Here is a 19,500-nt window from a genome sequence, read left to right as displayed (position 1 = left end):
TTTAATAAGTTCACAATTTAGACAAAGTGAATTAAGTTAATACTATAGCTTTATTAGCAAGCTGAAACCACTCTACAGGGTTATACATTAGCAGTGAGAAGAGACTGAACTATGTTAATCTTTCAATGCACATAGCTATTCCCATCCCCCCTCCTATACAAAGAGCAGCAACACCACGTTTTCCAGCTGTTCGTTCCAGTGCATACAGAAGAGTAACAAGAATACGACAACCAGAGGCACCCAGAGGATGACCAAGGGCAACAGCCCCACCTTCAATGTTAACCTGAAAAATAAAGTCAGCCTTATTTGTCTTGTAATAATTAATAAGAAAGAGGCAAGGTAGGTGAGAAGCCAATAAATGAGTCCAACTTGAATTGGTGAAAGGTAAACTTTGGGCCAATAAAAGAGTCCCTCACCTACCTTGTCTCTCACATAACCTGGGACCAACATGGCTCTACCACTACTGCAAATAAGAAATAAACATCCTTCCAATAAATCGAGAGTGCTTAATGACTGGTAGTTCAGGCTTTGTTTCCTGAAACACTTCCATTAGCCCTTCCCTCATTCTTGAGGTATTTTCTGGACATATGTGGCACTACATGAAAGAAAACCATTACTGTCAGGTGTTTAGACCAGTTTGACTACTACAAAACTAGTGAGGACTTTCCTTTTAGTTCCAGCAAACACCATCCTTATACTTAATGGTCTTACTTCACCTCTGACAATGGTTTAGAGTGCCTTCAGTTCTCAAATGATGCCCTGAATTACATCAGTACATCTGTGTATCCAAGTTACCTCTGCAAAGGAAACAGGTCTTCAAACTCAGTTTTTTAGGTGTAGGTACTGATGCTATCTAGAATTACCTAAAGATTTGCACTGAAACTGAGCAGTATGTAGACTATCAGCATAACTGTTACAGGAATTATCCAAACTTTCTAAGATGATAGCATACATCTACTGTAGCAGTAAAGCTCATGAAAGTAAGATTAAGGGCCACTGTATGCTTTAAAAGTAGAGTGGTTCTCAAACTTTTGTACTAGTGACCCCTTATAAATTAAAAACACTTATATATTTAATGCAATTATGAATGCTAGAGGCAAAGCAGAGTTTGAGGGGGAGGCTGACAGCTCACAAACACCTCCCCCCATATAACCACCTCATTGACCCCCTGAGGGGTCCCAACCCCCAGTTTGAGAACCTCAGCTTTAGTACAATGTTTGCTAGAGAACCAGATTCAGTTCACAACAGAGCTAGTTCGCCTGTTAGTGAAGTAAAGACAATTCCCTTACCCCACATCCTCAGCATAATGCCTCTGCTGTCAGTTCAGTCGCTTGTTAAAGCAAAATTATATCTCGGCTGTACATGAGCTTAGTTTGGACAGCATATTCAATACAGGCACTAGGGAAGTATTTAATTCTCTCCTAAAAAAGGAAGAAGAAACTAACCCAAATCATTGCTTTTATAAAGAACTGGGTGTGTTTTCCCATTACATACCTTCTCAGGGTTCAATTTCAGTTCTTTAGCTATTGCTATGGCTAGTGATGCAAAGGCTTCATTAATTTCAAACAAGTCAACTTGCTCCAGCGTCCAACCTGCTTTATCAACCTAGGAGATAATATTTAATATTAACTGAAACGAGACTGGAGTTTAATGGCTTGTGGAGGGCCTTTGTCCCCTCACAACTTACACTGGTTTGTGACTAGAAAGTGTTGTGGCCTAACACTCTTCTGTAACTTGGCTCATTACCTACAAGGTTAGTGATTAATCTAAATGAGGCAAGAGTTACAGAAGAGTTTTCCAATATCCACTATACTTGATTACAAAATGTCACTCTGGGGCAGTTGTGAATGATTTCAGTAGCTCTACAGTAACCCCAGCTGCAAGCTGTTTGCCATAGGGCTCAGAGCCACCTGTGACAGAAGAGACGGAATTGTTGAGCTTCCTCTTCCAAGCTCCATTGGTATTCACTCTTTTCCAGGAATCTACCTGTAAATAGTGCTGTTAATAGAAATATAGCAGCACTAAGGGACATTTTATTTTAAAAAATGCCAGTTTTGACAGCCCTGCACATACTATATCCTGGATATTTGAAAATATTTTCTGCTGATATTTTAAGGGAGAAACAAACTTTACATGGGAAATAATTATATGGCCTGTGGAATGCTGTGAAATGCACAAACTGTTTTTAACTTGTTGGTTCTCTTAGAAGTTATCTTGGGTGTCATAACCACAGTAGGTCCAACATCCAGAAAAAGGGAGTTAAAAACATCCTGTTAAGACAAAAGCTCTTCCAACAGCCTCACTTAATTTCTAAACTCAGGGAAACTTGTTTTTTCCTGCTTCAAGAATCTCAAACTAGGAACAGGCCCTGGTATGTTTTACGGAAGCCCACCTCCCCAGTTTACCTTGCATCACTGTTGAATCTGCTTTGTCAGCAGAAAACATTTGCTGCAGTGGCATTTCAAAACCATTTGTATGCCTGCACCTCCTCGGAGTACACAATCAAGGCTCAGGACCCTATTTTACTAGGTATTGTCTAGACATTAATTAAGAGACTCCCTACTTCAAAGAACTTGCATCTCTTTAGGAACTACTCTGCTACTCCAGGGGTGGCCAAATTTTTTTGGCCCAAAGGCCACACCTGGGAATAGAAATTGTATGGCGGGTCATGAATGCTCACAAAATTGGGGTTGGAACGCGGGAGGGGGTGAGGGCTCCAGAAACGAGGAGTTCAGGGTGTGGGAGGGAGCTCCGAGCTGAGGTGGGCGAGTGGGGTGAGGGCTCCAGCTGGGGGTGTGGGCTCTGGGGTCGGGCTGGGGTTAAGGCGTTTGGGTGCAGCAGGGTGCTCCAGGCTGGGATCAAGGGGTTCAGAGGGCAGGAGGGGAATCAGGGCTGGGTCAGGGGTGCGGGGAGAGGCTGAAGTGTGCAGGTTCCAGGTGGCATTTACCTCAAGCGGCTCCCAGAAGCAGTGGCATGTCCATCCTCTGACTCCTACACAGAGGCGTGGCCAGGTGGCTCTGCGTGCTGCCCCCTCTGCAGGCACCACCCCTGCAGCTCCCACTGGAGCGCTGGAGGGGGGCCATGTTGCTGCTTCCGGAAGCTGCGTGGAGCGGCCCCCGACCCTGCTTCCTGGCTGGAGCTCAAGGGCCAACTTAAAATGGCTGGCGGGCCAGATCTGACTCACAGTTTGCCCACGCTTGTGGTACTGTAATGCTAATGCACGAGTGGCTTACAAGGTCCTCAAGCTGATATATTTACCAACTAGGCATAGTGACAGTTTAAACTTGTAATAATTACAATGAAAGGATCTGGAATGTGCTTGTTTTTCAGAATTTACTGTATGGCTATGAAGTGGTAGAGCCGGTTAACCCCTCAAAGCTGTTCATACACTGACAGTACTTTATTTGTGTTCTTGTTTCCGCAGCTTTAGTTTCCTTTTCCATTAAATATTATGCTTGGAGGGTGGGGTGAGAAAGTCAGACAGTAACAGCCTCCATCGCTCAGTTCTGCAGGTTTCGAAGAGTTGAAATATGGAGTAAGAGGATGGTATACCCCAGATCTATCTACTTTGGAAAATAACAGACTTCACCTTCTGCAGCTCAACATCTCCCAGACACAGTTCTGACAGGGATGGGCTATTCTGCCTCCTGCCTGCACTCTCCAGAGGCAGTTCAAAGCTGTAACACAGCTCACGCTACCTACGCTCCCTTTTCTGGCCTGCTGTTGGATTTTCTGCCCTCAAGTGGTGGATTGCCTTGTGCCTGACTTTTCTTTGCCAACTTATTACACCTGTTTTTACAGGCAGTAGCGTGCAGATTTTCTTCTCCCTCCTGTATCAGTGGAGTGATCTCAGCTACCTGGAGCCAGTATCACAGTGCCTCCCTGCCCCCTTCTCAGGTATGGCAAAGGCATTGTGCAAACACTAAGCTAAATCCAAGCAGTGTTCTGTTTGGAAGGCAGCTTTCAGGCTCTTTGGAAGATGAACTGGGCCCTGCCTGTTCTCATTCAGTCAAACTTTGCACTGCCAGGGCACAGGTCTTTGAGTCAGACAGACATGTTGGGTTCCCACCCTTGCTCCAGGAAGCCACGGCACACAGAAAAGCCTGACCTGGAGATGCAGAATGGGGAGAGACTCCAAGCATGAGTTCAGCCACCCAGCTCAGGGTGAGTCCCAGGACAGAAAGAAAAACCCTCAAGGGGCACCAGGTCCTTGTCTCCTCCCAGCCCCAAAGTCTTAAAATGGGTCCTAAGTTCCAGAGGGAGAAAAGCAAGATTCATGCTCAGCTCCTTCCCAGCTCAAGTCGGGGAATTCCAACAATGAAGCCCCATCCCCCAAGCAAGGGGAGGCCATTAAGGGAGAGAGATCCAGAGAGCTCTGCGTAAAGTAAGATGCAAAACGCCAGAGATGAGCAGCGACACCTACAAAGTGGGCCAAAAAGTTCAAAAAGGAAAAGAAAAGGTTTAAAAAAAACCTGAGTCCTCTGACTCAAACACCTCCTAGATGGATCCAGCTATGCACTGTTGAGGCAAACCAGGCTCTACCAAACCAAGTGCTCCTGTTCCAGATGTATCACGGTGCACTCCAAAAGACCTACTGCAACTGCAAAGAAAGGGCTTCTGCTTCCACTACAGAAATCTGCAAGGTAGCAACATGCCCATCAATTAAAACTTTCATCAGATGTTATGAAATGGACTTTCTCCAGTAATGGCATTGCCATTTTGGGAAGTTAACCCTGACGGGTCTTTCTCATAGCATTCTGTTTTTCTCAAGCCTCCCTACTTCTGTTCACTACTTCCCATATGTATCCAACCTGTGGAAGATGCCGAGCTGCACAATGTTACATTTCTCACCTGATTATTTCCTTTCTGCTAGCAGTGTCTCCCACAATTCTACCCTCCCTGGGTGGCTTCCTAGCCAAGGGACAGTATTTAATTTTGAAAACTATGCTTATTGGCTGTAATCTACTGTACATCAGTTACTGGCTTTGAAGTCATTGTTACCAATCGTACTCAAGTTTTTACACAGCTTTGGAATGAATCATCTGGCAACAGCCCAGGAAAGGGGGCATGGCTAGCACACGCTCTGCTACAGCTTTGAACTGTCTTAATATATTACTTCATCCACCTTGTCTCTCTAATATCCTGGGACCAACATGGCTACAACCACTATATAACTAGGGAGGCTAACAGCATTTTGGGGTGTATAAGTAGGGGTACTGCCAGCAGATCGAGGGACGTGATCGTTCCCGTCCATTCAACATTGGTGAGGCCTCATCTGGAGTACTGTGTCCAGTTTTGGGCCCCACACTACAAGAACGATGTGGAAAAATTGGAAAACATCCAGCAGAGGGCAACAAAAATGATTAGGGGACTGGAACACATGACTTATGAGGAGAGACTGAGGGAACTGGGATTGTTTAGTCTGCAGAAGAGAAGAACAAGGGGGGATTTGATAGCTGCTTTCAACTACCTAAAAGGGGGTTCCAAAGAGGATGGCTCTAGATTGTTCTCAGTGGTAGCAGATGACAGAACAAGGAGTAATGGTCTCAAGTTGCAGTGGGGGAGGGTTAGGTTGGATATTAGGAAAAAAAATTTCACTAGGAGGATGGTGAAGCACTGGAATGCGTTACCTAGGGAGGTGGTGGAATCGCCTTCCTTTGAGGTTTTTAAGGTCAGGCTTGACAAAGCCCTGGCTGGGATGATTTAGTTGGGGATTGGTCCTGCTTTGAGCAGAGGGTTGGAATAGATGACCTCCTGAGGTCCCTTCCAACCCTGATATTCTATGAACTATATATATAATGATTGTGGGACACACTTCTAGCAGAAAGGAAATCATCAGGAAAGAAATTTACCTTTCCTGATATTTCTAAGAGGTTTTTTGTTTTCAAAAAGGCCATAAACCCAATTAAAGAGAACTTTGTTGTTCACCTTTAGAAGAGTTACTGTTAAGTTACAGCTTTGTGTATGACAATTTGGGAGGCATTCCATGAACTAGGCTCATTTCTACTTTTGACCCATTTATAAATTTCTCTGAAAATAACAATACAGATAACTAGCCCTAGCAAAAAAGAATCAAAGCTTCACATGTCCTGCCTTTTGAAATCTTGTTTGTCATGGTCTCCATTATAGAATTGTTTGGTGCTACATTTTTGGCATTTCTTTGAGAAAAACTAAGATCTGGACAGTCAAAGGGAGACTTGTCTTAAACAAGTATTTCAAAGTGATCAGTAATTTTTCTTCTGATATTACTTACAGCTTTCTTTATTGCAGAGACAGGTCCTACTCCCATGATGGAAGGGTCTAAACCCACTTGAGCCCAAGACACAATTTGTGCTAAAGGAGTAAGACCTCTTCTAGCAGCTTCCGACTCCTTCATAAGAATTACAGCTGCAGCCCCATCATTCACACCTGCAGAACAGTGAACAATTGCTTTCAGTTTATTATTTTCAAACACCTAAAACTGTGATTGTGTTAGACTCTTCACAGGAAGCAGATGATGGGTCCCTCTCCTAAAGAGTTAGTCTAAATTATAGGTTTGACAAGCAAGACAGTACACAGGCTATAGATATCGAGGCTGGTGTAAGTCAGTGTAGCTCCACTGGTTTTGGTGGAGATATGACAGTTTACATCAGCAGGCTAAAGGTTACTCAGATTAGGTGCATACACACTTAGGTTGTGGGGGAAGTTATGTGATGTGTACTTTCTGTAAGTGATGCTGTGGAATCAAGGTTTTAATGAAAGAGTGGAAAGGAAAGGGTGGCAGCTGTGCTGAACAGATTTTGGAAGGGCATGGTAAACATAAGAGGCAGCATGGAAGACCACTGGGGTCCACTAGAGGGTCTGAAGAGGAATTCATTTTACATTTTTTGAAGTAGAAATACTAAGGTGTGGTGGGGGGTGCCCCACCCCCAAGCCAGATTGGGCTGCGCAGATGGACAGCCAATCAGGGAGGGCCTGTTAGAGAACCAATCAGGGCCAGGCTAGGCCCTATATAGAGGCTGCTCAGGCAAGAGGCAGGCAGTCTCTCCCAGACCTTTAAGGGAGAAGATCTGTCTCCTGAGTGAAGGAGACCAGCACGGGGGGGCTGAAGGGGAAGTGGCCCAGGGAGGAGAGGTGGACAAGAGGAGTGAAGGATGGCAGGGAGGCTGCTGCCAGAGGGTCCTTGGGCTGGGACCCAGAGTAGAGGGCGGTCCTGGGTTCCCCCTCTTGTACTACACCTGGCCGTTAGAAGTGGCAATAGTGGACTGCGCCTGACCTGACAGAAGGGGTTAGACTTTGGGGATGTGGCTGGGGTGAAGAGAAAACACTTGGACTAGGGGGCACTGCTGGGGGGCAGTGTTCTGAGGAGGATGCTGTGAGAAGGGAGCAACGTGGTCCGGATGCCAACAGAGGGTGAGAGATGGATGGGACACCACCAGTGGAGGGCGCTCCACATGGACTGAGCTAATTCCCAGAGTTACCAACTGGAGGCACTGCATTGGTGAGTCCAAACCACATCACACAAGGTAAGGAAATGAAAAAAGGAGGAATACAGAAATTATCTAAATACAGTTAGACTAAGAAATAGAGGGATGGGGGACTAGGGAATGTGGACCCTGCTGAGATGTGTCAGTAATAAAAGCACCTCTGACTTCATGTCATGACGGGGTGTTGCAGGTTGAATTCTGGCATTGATGCAAAAATCAAGTCTCCGCTGCACAACATCTCACAAAAGCAATATTTAGGGGAAAAAGCACACACGCATATGCAAGTTCTTACATGTGCACTTGAACTCAATGCTGTATTTCCTTGTACAATAGTAAACACTGTAGATGTTGCAAACAAAATCCTGAGCTGCTTGCAATTGCTGGTCTGTGGCATTTTGTTTTACCCATCTACAAACCTGAGGCATTAGCTGCAGTTACTGTCCCAGTTCCATCGGTCAGAAAGCAAGGCTTTAACTTTGCTACTGTTTCCAAGGTGCTTCCATGGCGAGGATGCTCATCTGTTTTAACTTCTACAAGACCTGCAAAATGGTCAGACATGAACTTGAGATAAATTCTATGCAATTTTGCACTTGTAAAAGGGTTCTAAATGGAGAAAAATAGCCTCTAGAATAAAGACTACAGAGAGTAACTTCTAAGTAGTGACCACTCAGGAATATATTACACGTAACTGGGGAGGGAAGGAAGGGATGTATTTAATTTTTCCAGTTCATAGCTGTTAGGGTTATAACAATAATACACAAGAACTTCAAGTTAGCCCCATAATCTCCTATTCCTTTAGAGGCTTAACTCCTTCCAGGTGCTGGTAGCAGTATGTATGGCTACTTTACATCTGAGCTTTTGGAAACAAGCCCCAATGGCTAAATTTGCCTGCCTGTTCAAAAGCAATTCTCCTATCTGCTATTCCCCAACCATTCCTCTGCTAGGAAGGCTCTTTTGGGAATGGATACTTATCGGGCTCTTATTTGAGAGAGTCAAGTCACAATATTATCCAGAAGCCTTCCCTGGTTCAGCTTGGGTTTTTTCTTCCTCCGTTAACTACACGGTCAGTAAAAGATCACATATGATGCCATTAAGCTAACTCCAAAGCTATTTGACCAAGTCCATTAAGAGCAAAGAAAAGCTATTGGAGTTCTTCAACAGACTAATGAATCTAGGGAGTGAGTTTAGCACAAAAGATGTGGAACTCTCTCCACTCCCCACCCAAAAGTGGATCCTGGAATCACTCCACTATCAAAGGGCCTACCTATACAAAGAAAGGCACCCCAAGACTTTAAATTTAAAAAAAACAAAAAAAAACTGACAGACAAGATTAAGAAGCTGGCAGGCTTTGAAAAAATCTATAAGCTACTGAGTATAACAGAATGACTCTCTAGGTTATTTTCACTATGTCTTTCACCAGTGAGGGAGGTTTATGCACCAAATATCATGGTGAGCTTGAACATGTTTTAAACTTAGCATAATATGGGTCTAACGTAACTCAGGACCTGATTCTACAGCTGGCTACATGTGAGCAGGAGCACCATTGAAGTCGGGTCCACCTACAAAGAAGGGGTGGTAGGATCAGTAACATAACTATATTTCATATACTTGCTGAGTTACATTTGGAAATTCTGAAACAACATCAGTGTTCTTCCACCTTCTCTCTCTTTTTAGGGAAAAAAATGGGGGAAGCCTTACCCATTGTTAAAGATTGAAAAGAGGAGCCCTCCTGCCTGTAAAATAGGCTTTTCCACAAAGACACCATTCATTAAATAAATAAATAAAAACTGGCATTGGAATATCTGGTACTGACTATCCATTATAATTAATTACACACACACACACACACACCCCTACCTTTCCTAGAAGGCACAAGGACAGAAACAATCTCTTTATCAAAGTAGCCAGCTTTCTGTGCACCCTCTGCCTTTTTCTGTGACTGTACAGCAAGTTGGTCTTGTTCCCTTCTGCTAACTTGCCATTGCTTTGCCACATTTTCAGCTGAAACAAAGCAAAAATACCAGTTTGAAGAAAAAATTCAATCATTTACTCTTAACCGCAAGTTTGCTAGGTCTTAAGTTAAAATTCCAGCATGCCAATCAGACAATGTTTGCTGGTAGTAGCCTGTAGGTTAAGCTTACAGAACAGTGTTCGTTCTGAGCTCCTGTTTTCACTCATGACTTTCTGCTACATTCACTTTTTGGGGCTGAACATTTCCATATTTGATCTCCATCCAGAATTGCTTTAAAGAGTTTTTTGAGCAAGCAAAATCAAGTATTCATTATTGCTCTGGACAGTTGTGTTCAAATATCTCTGCAGCAATTGTATATTGGAAAGACTGTACTGTAGATACACTAACCTCATAAAATCAGAGGTTGAAGACTCATTACCCCTTCCAGTGCAGAACTGTTTCCTACACATTCATACATGTTCTCCAGTATTCTGTCCTTGCACTTAAAAGTTTGGGGAAAAGCAATTTAAAATTTGAATTTGCAGAGATTAATTTCAGATAATTCTTTGCAACAGATATCACTATCTGATGTACAGTATTATGGGACAAAATGCTGAAGACAGAAATAGATAAGGCAGACCAAAAAAAAATTCCCCCCTCTTCCCCCCCAACTGACTGTTAGCTCAGATAGTATCCTTTCCAAGTCAATTTTGTAATATGGTAACACGCAAAAGGGAAAATCAATGTGAACTTGTAGATATAGTCAATTTCTTAACTTCTATTGCCTTGACGTATATTTGAATCGCACTTTAAAGTTTCCAGAATCTGTTTATACTGCACTCCCACCCCCTTGCTAATTTACAATTAACTTTTCAGAACTAGAGTAAATGGTGGATTCTCTGTAACTTTAAGTCTTTAAATCAAGATTTAAAGACTTCTGTAGTAAGCCCATAACCTCTAGCTGAGTTACTGGAGTGGCTGTATGAGGTTCTGTGGCCTGTAATGTGCAGAAGGGCACATTATCTAATCATGATGATCCCTTCTGACCTTAAAGTCTGAGTCTAACTGCTACTACTTACCTGTTATACCCATGTGATACTGGCAAAATGCATCTGTAAGACCATCACAGATAATACTGTCCTGCAATGAGGCCTCCCCCATTTTCACTCCAGCTCGCATATGAACTAAGTGAGGAGCCTGTAGATAAGATATTTTGAGAGAAATGTAGAAGTCTCAATGGTACGGTTAGTTCTTCCCAGCAAAGCCCCATCTCCCATCCAATCCCTTCATCAAAAAGTCTGACTTTGATCTGATGGCCAAAAGGAATCCTCTCCAGCTTAATGAATAAAAGGCCTGCAGAATAACCAGCAGACAAGGGGCCACCCATTAGTTTTGGGTTATTTCCAACCATCAAGTGAACTCTCTCATTCCAAGGTTTTCAATCTGAAAGTGAGCCAGCAGAAGGCACTGGGTGGCCCAGCCAACACCTACCCTTGGAGAACAGACAGTTCACATATGAGGAAAAGTAGTCTTCAGATTACTCCTGCACCTGGGCCTCCTGCAGAGCAAGCAGCAATACTGCCTTTGCCTGTCTTGCTGGGAGTAAACCACTCACTGTCAGGGTGATGGAGGGAAATTAATAGGCTTGAATTAAAACAATGTAATCAGTCTTGTCTCCAAGGTTTCCATTCCCTCTATTTAAGCCAGATGTTGCATTTATAACTATTGCCAACTAAAAACATTTAGAAATTTAAGACACTGTAAATTCTGATGAAATTGCTTATTTCTCCATGTCCGTGCTCTGGGGATGAATTTAGAAAGTTCTTAATCTGTTTTCTTATCACTCCAAATACATCCCCACCACCAAAAACTATTTGTCAGTATCTACCATCCTAAATAGCGAAGTTAAAAAAGAAAAAAGGTTGTCAAGAAGTCTAGTTTCAGTTCAGAAGGATTCATTCTGATCAATCGGGGTTCATATCAGCATTAGTTTAATTTCTACTCAGTAAGATTCCAGATGGTCCCATTTAAGTCATATTACTCAGGTGAGTAAGAGTTGCAGGACTGGGCCCTAAGGATCTGATCTACAGCCCAACAAAATCAGTGAAAAGATTCCCATTGATTACAATGGGCTTTGGATTGGGCCTTAAGTGAATCTCCCTTTGAATTTCCTCTTGCTAGATTTTAAGCAGGAACACTCAATAGATACATCAATAGCGTACACAATATTTTCATATCCCATGCAGTCTCATAACACAGTCAGATCTATAATACTAAAATTCCTAAATCACATTTTGAATTTCAGTAAAGGGTTAATCCAAGTTAGGGACCACTACAACTATATTCTGACTTTCATTTTATATCATTCATTATATATGAACGCTTAATAGATTTCATCTAGAAATAGTCTCACTAGAGGAGAAAAAGGTTGCTCAAATGGAAAGTTGGATACTAATGAAGGTGAAGAAATCCATGACAGTTTTGAAATTTCAAAAGAAGAATTTAAAGACAACTCTGCCTCAACCACTAAAGAGGTATTGGTTAGTGGAAGAGGACAAACGCAACAGATCTATTAAAGAGAAGTCTACAAAAGTAGTAACTTTTTAAACTAAGTTTAGGCTGCAATGGAAAAACAAAAATCTCAAACAAAAAAAGGACAACAAATACATAGACCAATTCCACAGTTACTCACTTGCAACTCCAACTGAGCTCATTAAGAGTTCCAGGTGCCCAAAAAACAAAGGAACAATCCAAAACATTTTCCTACCAGATTATTCAAGTTTTAAAATCCAATAGTAAACCTGAAGTCACGAGTAACCCTTTGTTATTGCCAAAAGGGACTATAGCCTCACCTTGCTCATGCTTTCCATGCCTCCTGCCACCACAATGCTGGAATCTCCTGTCAATATGGACTGAGCCCCCAAACATATTGCTTTCAGGCCTGAGCCACATATCATCTGACAGCCCCAAGATGGTACAGCATATGGGATTCCTGCACCAACACTGGCCTGTCGTACAGGATTCTGACCAGCACCTGCAAGAATTACAGATCTGAACAAGTGCAGAGTGGGGGAGGGATAGCTCAGTAGTTTGAGCATTGGCCTGCTAAACCCAGGGTTGTGAGCTCAATCCTTGAGGGGGCCATTTAGGGATCTGGGGCAAAAATAAGGGACAGTACTGGGTCCTGCTGTGAAGGCAGGAGACTGGACTCTGACCTTTCAAGGTCCCTTCCAGCTCTGAGATAGCTTACTTACCTCTGTTTAATATGGAGATAGGTCTAACATATACATTCTGCTACTCATGAAGTGACAGCCAGATTTCCCCCCACATTTTAGAGTTCATTCCCAGTGATGAATGGCAGTTAAGAGGGGTTATCTAAGCTTCTACTGGGTGAGAGGAAAAAAATTACAAGGGCATTTGTTTGCAAATGGAATAACTCATGGGAGTTCTCCTGCTTTCTGACACCAGAGTGTCTTGCTCACATGACTTTCCTGGTTAGAAATGAAGAGCACCCTTCCAAGTGGGACTCTGTAGTTGCCTAAAGTAATTTCTCAGCTAAGGTTTGTGCGTGGGGGGTGTGTGGGTTTTTTTTGTTTTTTTTAAAAAGAACCCTCACACACAGCTTAATTTTGAGTGATAGCACATCCATCACAACATGCTTTAGGGATTTGTTGCAATCTCCTCCCATGCCCTGGTGTTGTGATTCCCTTTGAAGAACTCACAGCAGAGCAGACAGAAAACCAACTCTATTCTACAGTGTGCTGCTGCGGTCTTTGTCAGAGGGCTTTACCTGCACTACAGGCACAAGAGTCAGGGGAACCAGTTGCCGTTTATAACAGACAGGACCTTTCCCATATTCATATTAATATGTAATGTAATTCCCATGTTTGTATGTAATATCACTGTATTAATCTTTGGATATGACCGTTTTATTTGCTATTTGTAGTAAAGACCAGTAAAAGATTTGCAAAAATAGATATTTCCCCAATTTGCTGTAAATTCATATTTACAATCCTGCTTTCCATTGGTTACAAATTTCAAGCAAATGTGACTTGACTAAACTAGTACTATTCTGAAACTAAACAGACATTGGTCATTTTATTACTAGATCAAACTTCTTGGATATTCTACACAACAGTTAAGAATGACCAAATATTACCCTATACCCCTTAGGAAATGGATAAAGCTCAAGCATATAGCAAGAGTCATAAAAGCTTTCATTCTGTAACCTCTGACAGAACTGAAGTATTGCATATTACAGAAAACATTCTTCAACTCCATGTCTCCAGGCCAAAGCAGTGCCTGCTCTTTTGTATAGAAGCCACTAGTAAAAAGAGTGGGCACACCCTTCATTTAATTACATAATCTAGGAGGCAAAGAATTGAGTTCTAGTTTAAAATATACCAATAAAGGCATGTGCATTAGTATTTATATTTCAAATAACCCAAAGCCATGTAATGTTCTAGTTAAGAAGCCATTAAAGTGGTCGTCTTCTTTAACAGCTGCATTTCCATCATATCAAAATAAACTGAGGTTTCTCTTTATGGGGTCTTAACACAAGGATTATTTCCACAGCTTCACAAGTGTATATACTGCATTACAGATAGATACAATACAGCTCTTTGCCCTGAGGACTTTCCAGTTAAAGTCAGACTTAACATGGCAAGCAATGATTAAGGAGAGACAAGGGAGACATGAGAGGAGGCTGGTTACAACAGTGAAAGATCAGTCTGTGGTTAGTGTTACGTACCCACTTTGTTAGTTCCTCTTTGGATTAAAAGAAAATAAGTTAGATATCTATATGGCTTTATGCAGTGTCCAGAATGAAGGTTGGGGTTTAAGTCAGGATCTGCTTTCTTCAGTCCTTAAATACCAACAATGTTAATATTCTTAAAATGAAATTTTAAAATATCAACATTTCAATGGAACAGTAAAATAGGGACTTGATATTTGATGGGATTTGTTCTCTGCTATAAAATCATAGTCTCTCATAGTAAAACTAAAGGAAAAAACTTTTATTTCCAATTGTTTGAGAAAGGAATTTAAAAAATACCTGCTGTCAAGACTTGTCCAAATATAACCTCAGACACTTCTTCCGGATTGACATTTGCCCTCTTCAATACTTCTTTAATGACAATAGAGCCCAGCTCATGGGCATGCATTGTGGACAAGGCACCATTAAAGGAACCTACATAAAAAACCAAACAATTAGATTTTTATGTCAGTGTCATCTTTTTTTTTTAAACCTCATGACTCCAAAAAAGATTCTGAGGAAAATATTGCCCAAGATTTCACTTCTCGACTTGAGAGAGAATAAATTAGTTTTTGCCTTTAGGATTCATTTTGCTCCTTCTCACTTCAGTCAATGAAGGAGGAAAAGAACACAGGAAATAAAACATCTGGTTTACAATGATCAGAGCAGCACAACAAAGAACAGAAGGAACTCAAGGGTGATATTCAACAACTAGTACCATTATCTGATCTAGTCTACTCTACATTTTAAGACACCATACATCAGCAGAATATCTGAATTATTTACCTGAAAAAGGGCCTTTCTAAACCCATGTTTAGTTCTGCCTAGTGTTATTTAGAAATACTATAGTGCTGTGGTGTGTCAAAGTCTATCATGCCTTTCTTTTGGTTAATTCTTTGAGGGGGAGCTGAAGTTGTGGGGGAAAGTATCATTTCAAATGAATACTATGTTTTGGGGGGGGGGGGAATGAGGGAATACAATTTCTAGACTGGGGGGTGGGGAGGGAGTGTCCTGGGATCACCATGTGATCCAGCCACAAATTTTGTAGGCAGCTTAAAATGTAATTATATGACCTAAATATCAGCAAACCATAAAATACTCTACCAGGTTACCATTCCTTACTGCAAAAAGAAAAGGAGTACTATTTGTTAGCCCCTAAGGTGCCACAAGTACTCCTTTTCTTTTTGCAGATACAGACTAACATGGCTGCTACGCTGTGTCCTTAGAATCTCCTACACATATACCCCAACTAGTTCTATTTAGGGATCGCAGTCTACTTTGTTTATAATATTTTTCTCTCTCTCAAAAAAGGAGATGGCAGGGGGGAGGAATCATTAGACGTTTACAGTTTACATTCTATTTGGAAAAAATCTTTAATCCACCCAGGACAGGAAGGAGAAGTGGCTGGTATACACATTTTTGTTTTTTTTTTATTATTCTGTCCAATATAGATTAGTTTTGAATTCATTAGCCACACTTGTATCACCTCTCCCATCAGTACCGTGGAGGGGAAAGAATGTTCCCTCAAAAAACTACTTATTAACAATATAATGGTGCAGGAGTCAGAGAACACAAGATAAAATCATCAAATATTTATGGAGTAGTGGTCAAGGATATTCTAGACAGACTGGACACACTTTATCCCAGTTTACCAATACCTTAAACAAATGGCTATGGGTAACCTAACATTCTAAGATTAGCCTAGAACAAGCATAATAAAACACTCCAAGAAAACAGATCTTACCAAGAGGATAAAGGTCAAGTCACCTATCCCCACCCACATGTGCCCCTGACACTGCCTCCTTCACAGGAGGCATTTCATTGAAATGAGAAAGCCCTTGTTCTTCTTTGTAAGTGTTTTCGTTTATACCTCTCAACGTACCAGCCAGTATTTATATGCATGCTACCCACATCCTTGAAGCTTTGCATCATGTTTACCTTACAGGCCTTCCCCCTACAGAAAGTGCTGGCCTCAGGCCGAACGAAGAGGGATTGTTTGCTTTCTCTTTAATAAAAAGAAAAGGAGGACTCGTGGCACCTTAGAGACTAACCAAAACTAAGGTGCCCCAAGTCCTCCTTTTCTTTTTGCGAATACAGACTAACACGGCTGCTACTCTGAAACCTCTCTCTTTAATGCAAACCACACCCTAAACAAAAGGAACCTGAATGAACACATCAGCTCCTCCTCCTCGGACTCCCTGAAGCTACTGAATGAGAGGCGTCGCAGCGCCTCGGGCCGCAGCTTATGGTTCTACCGTGCGCAACCCACTCGGAGCAAGAGCAACCCTCGAGGAGGCCGGCTAAGCGAGCGCCAAACCGCCTCACAGAGTGGCTCCATCGCTTCTGCCCAATCCGTGCGAGGCAGGCGCAGGGCCTGGGTGGAGTCTCCCTGCGCCCACAGCGATGGCCCGACGCCGCTGCAAGCAGGGCCGGCTCTAGGGAAGCTGGTGCCGGGGCGGCACTCCGGGTTTTTTTTATTTTGTTTTTCGTTTTCCCTTCCTCGGCGGCAGCTTTTTCATCTCTTCTTCTTCGCCCCCCGCCTTCGCTGCTTGGGGCGGCAAAAAAGGCAGAGCCGGCCCTGGCTGCAAGGAGGGGAGCGAGCCAATCAGCAGCCGCACCAGCAGCCTTCTCCCCCAGCCCCATTCACAGAAAGAAGAGTAGCAAAGGATATTGCGCGCCTATAGCACCCTCCGTGTCGAAGGCTGCCCAAGCACCCTGGAACCTAGGGGCAGCGCGTGCCTGGAGTGCCCCAGAAACACACCCAACCTGGCTGGTGGGAGCGGGCAACAAAGCCGCACAGCACGCATCCGCCCACCCAAACAGTGCAGAAAGAGGAGCCCCCCCCCCCCGCGCGCAATCACACGCGCGCGCAAGAGCACGCGGGGGGCCCCGCTGCCATCCGCAGCCACTGGCTCAACGCCCCACCTCCCCCGCCGCCAGCCGCTGCAGGGCGCACCACGGGGCCGCTTACCAACGGGGGTTCTTGCAGCGGAAACAAGCACCACCGCTTCCGAGCCTTGCGCGCTCATGCTGGCGACAGCCGGACTCCCAGCCCCGCTCGCGCCCCCGCGGCTGGCCCGCCCGGCTCCGAGACTGATCTCCCAGTTTCTCTCTCTCCCTCCCAACCACCTTCGGCAGGGAGGCGCTCGCCTCGGGAAGCAGGCGCATCACATGACAGACGCGGGGGAGGAGCGTTGCCGGTGGACAGGCCACGTGACCTTCTCCCTTGTTTTTCCAAAGGGAGGCTGAGTTGCCCTAGGGCAGGGGGGGCCCAGTTCATGGCCTCCTAAGGCAGGGCCAGTCTGCACCACAGATAAAACTGACTTAGGGAGCCTCCTGATTGCTGACGCCATCCTTAAAAGCTGTAGCGTGGGCTGGACCTATTTGGATTGCAGACAGCACTTCAGCCTTGCTACCAGGGACACAATCCTGTTCCATCTATGCTACAGTTATATACAGTTAAATATAACACTGGCGTGATTATATTTAAGTGTAACATAGGCCCACACATGCCATATTGGCAACTCCAGTATTAATAATCAGGAGTCAGGCCCCCAAAAGGGAGGAGATTGGCTTAAAAATCATGAGATTTAAACAAAAATACTAAATGGTGGTTTCTTTTGTCTACTATTTTTTTCAGCTTTTAGGGTTCACATTTTCAAGCTTTTCTCCACAACCATAAAGGCTTTAGGCTTTTTTTTTCTCCTCAGTGAAAGCTGACCTTCTCATATAATCACTTGATGCTTGGGGCTGAGACAAAACACCAAAGAAAAACACCAAATATCATGAAATTTGTAATAAAAAGACACAGTTTAGGATGCAATTCTGTCTGCGTCCATGCCAGCACTGTACTATATCATTGCAGTTGTACTGGCTTTTGGGTACTAATCCCCCTGTTCCTGAAACACTCCCTGAAGTAGTGGCCTCTGGGAGATTTAGAATGACCTCCTGGGAGCACAGGGAATTGTAAGGAAAAAGAGGTAACATTCTCCTAATTTGAAGGGCCACTCCAATAAGCTTCCAGGCACTAGTATAATTTCCAAGTCTTTTTTTCAAAACAGTGGCTAAAGTAAATACTCAAAGATCCACAAAGGTATTTAGGCCCCTAACATTCACTGAAATTACTGTGAAATCTGATTCCACTCTGAAATCAGTGGACGTTAGAAGCCTAAATACCTTTGAGGATCTGGGCTTTGGTTCTCACTCTTTGCTCAGCAGAGAATATTTTTGCTATATCTTTTGAAAGTAATTGTGAGGCACTGGGGGCAGCTTTGGCAAGATGGCTGAGTGTGTTCTAGCAATGTCTGTTGACGGCCACAGACCAATCATATGTCTACACTGCAAAATTATGTCGACCTAAGTTACAGCGATGTACAGCCACCGCAGTAATTAAATGGCTTTTGTATGTCCACACTATGCTTCTTGTGTCAGTGGTGTGCATCCTCACCAGAAGCACTTGCTCCGATTTAACTGTCAACGTGGGACATTGTGGGATGGCTTCTGAAAGGCAGCAACAGTAGATGTAAGCAACGCAGTGTCTACTCTGAGTCAACCTAACTACATCAACATTGACTCTATGCCTCTCATGGAGGTGGAGTTATTAAGTCAATGTAGTGGGTGAGTTATCAGCAGGAGCAACATTTTAGTGTAGACGCTCACAGAGTTAGGTCAACGTAAGGCAACTTACATCAACTTATCTCTGTAGTGTAGACCAGGCCCAGATAGTTAGCAGTTGTTGCTGTAATGTCATGCACAACTACCTAAGGAGGAGTTTTCTCCATGTACTATTTGAGGATGATGTTCACTAGGGGGAGTGCCACTTTTGATCCTGGACTACAACCCCAGACTAGCAGGACCAGGGTGTTGTCAAGATCTGGGACAAGCAATCGTAAATGCATAACTTCAAAATAAGAAATGACAATTTTTTATGCCTCTGGTGATGTTGCAAGACCAGACCACAAGGTTGAGGAAAAGAGTGGCCAGTTGCCCTGTCGAAGCTGCCTGCTCAAATATTTATTGGTCAGCTGAGTGGGTACCAGTTTGGGACTGAAGTCTCCAGTGGGTGCTGTTATTGTGGCTGTGTGCACAGCTGTTCATCTTACGTTGCAGGTACTTATGATCGAGGTCGCAAATGTTGAAGAGATTCAGGTATTTAAATAATTTGGCTTTTCAAACGCTGCAGGAGCTATTCGTGTAACTCATGTGCCCATAGTGCCCCGAGGTAGATCAAGAGAAAAGATTATGAATCAATGGTGGCATAAGCATTAGTAATCATGGCATGTTTCTGGAAGTTTACACAGGGTGGTCAGGCAAAGTGCACAACGCTAGAA

At 43.4% G+C, this 19,500-nt stretch overlaps 1 protein-coding gene across 1 annotated transcript; it reads right to left on the bottom strand.

Annotated features, from left to right (window-relative positions):
• Positions 1 to 31: 31 nt before the first annotated feature.
• Positions 32 to 17,341, bottom strand: ACAT2 (acetyl-CoA acetyltransferase 2). Its single transcript, XM_073337828.1, has 9 exons — positions 17,142 to 17,341; positions 14,471 to 14,605; positions 12,270 to 12,451; positions 10,497 to 10,614; positions 9,324 to 9,467; positions 7,883 to 8,005; positions 6,254 to 6,408; positions 1,495 to 1,605; positions 32 to 283 (listed from the first exon to the last, which is right to left on the bottom strand). The coding sequence occupies exons 1-9, from the start codon at positions 17,197 to 17,199 to the stop codon at positions 110 to 112; spliced, it is 1,200 nt and encodes a 399-aa protein (XP_073193929.1). The 5' UTR covers positions 17,200 to 17,341; the 3' UTR covers positions 32 to 109.
• Between the last annotated feature and the right edge of the window lie 2,159 nt (positions 17,342 to 19,500).

The sequence above is a fragment of the Lepidochelys kempii genome, chromosome 3 (genome assembly GCF_965140265.1).
Source record: "Lepidochelys kempii isolate rLepKem1 chromosome 3, rLepKem1.hap2, whole genome shotgun sequence".
In the NCBI taxonomy this organism is placed as follows: Eukaryota; Metazoa; Chordata; order Testudines; family Cheloniidae; genus Lepidochelys; species Lepidochelys kempii.
Note: the sequence above shows the minus strand (reverse complement) of the source record. Positions and strands in the feature narration are given on the sequence as shown.

What these genes read in the sequence shown, in the direction of transcription:
- ACAT2 (XM_073337828.1), bottom strand. Translation starts at nt 17,199, where the DNA reads ATGAGCGCGCAAGGCTCGGAAGCGGTGGTGCTTGTTTCCGCTGCAAGA. An exon ending in AACTGCAGCTAATGCCTCAG is followed by an intron (nt 6,409 to 7,882) that starts GTTTGTAGATGG and finishes ACTGTTCTGCAG; the next exon opens with GTGTGAATGATGGGGCTGCA. An exon ending in TGAAATTGAACCCTGAGAAG is followed by an intron (nt 284 to 1,494) that starts GTATGTAATGGG and finishes TTTATTTTTCAG; the next exon opens with GTTAACATTGAAGGTGGGGC.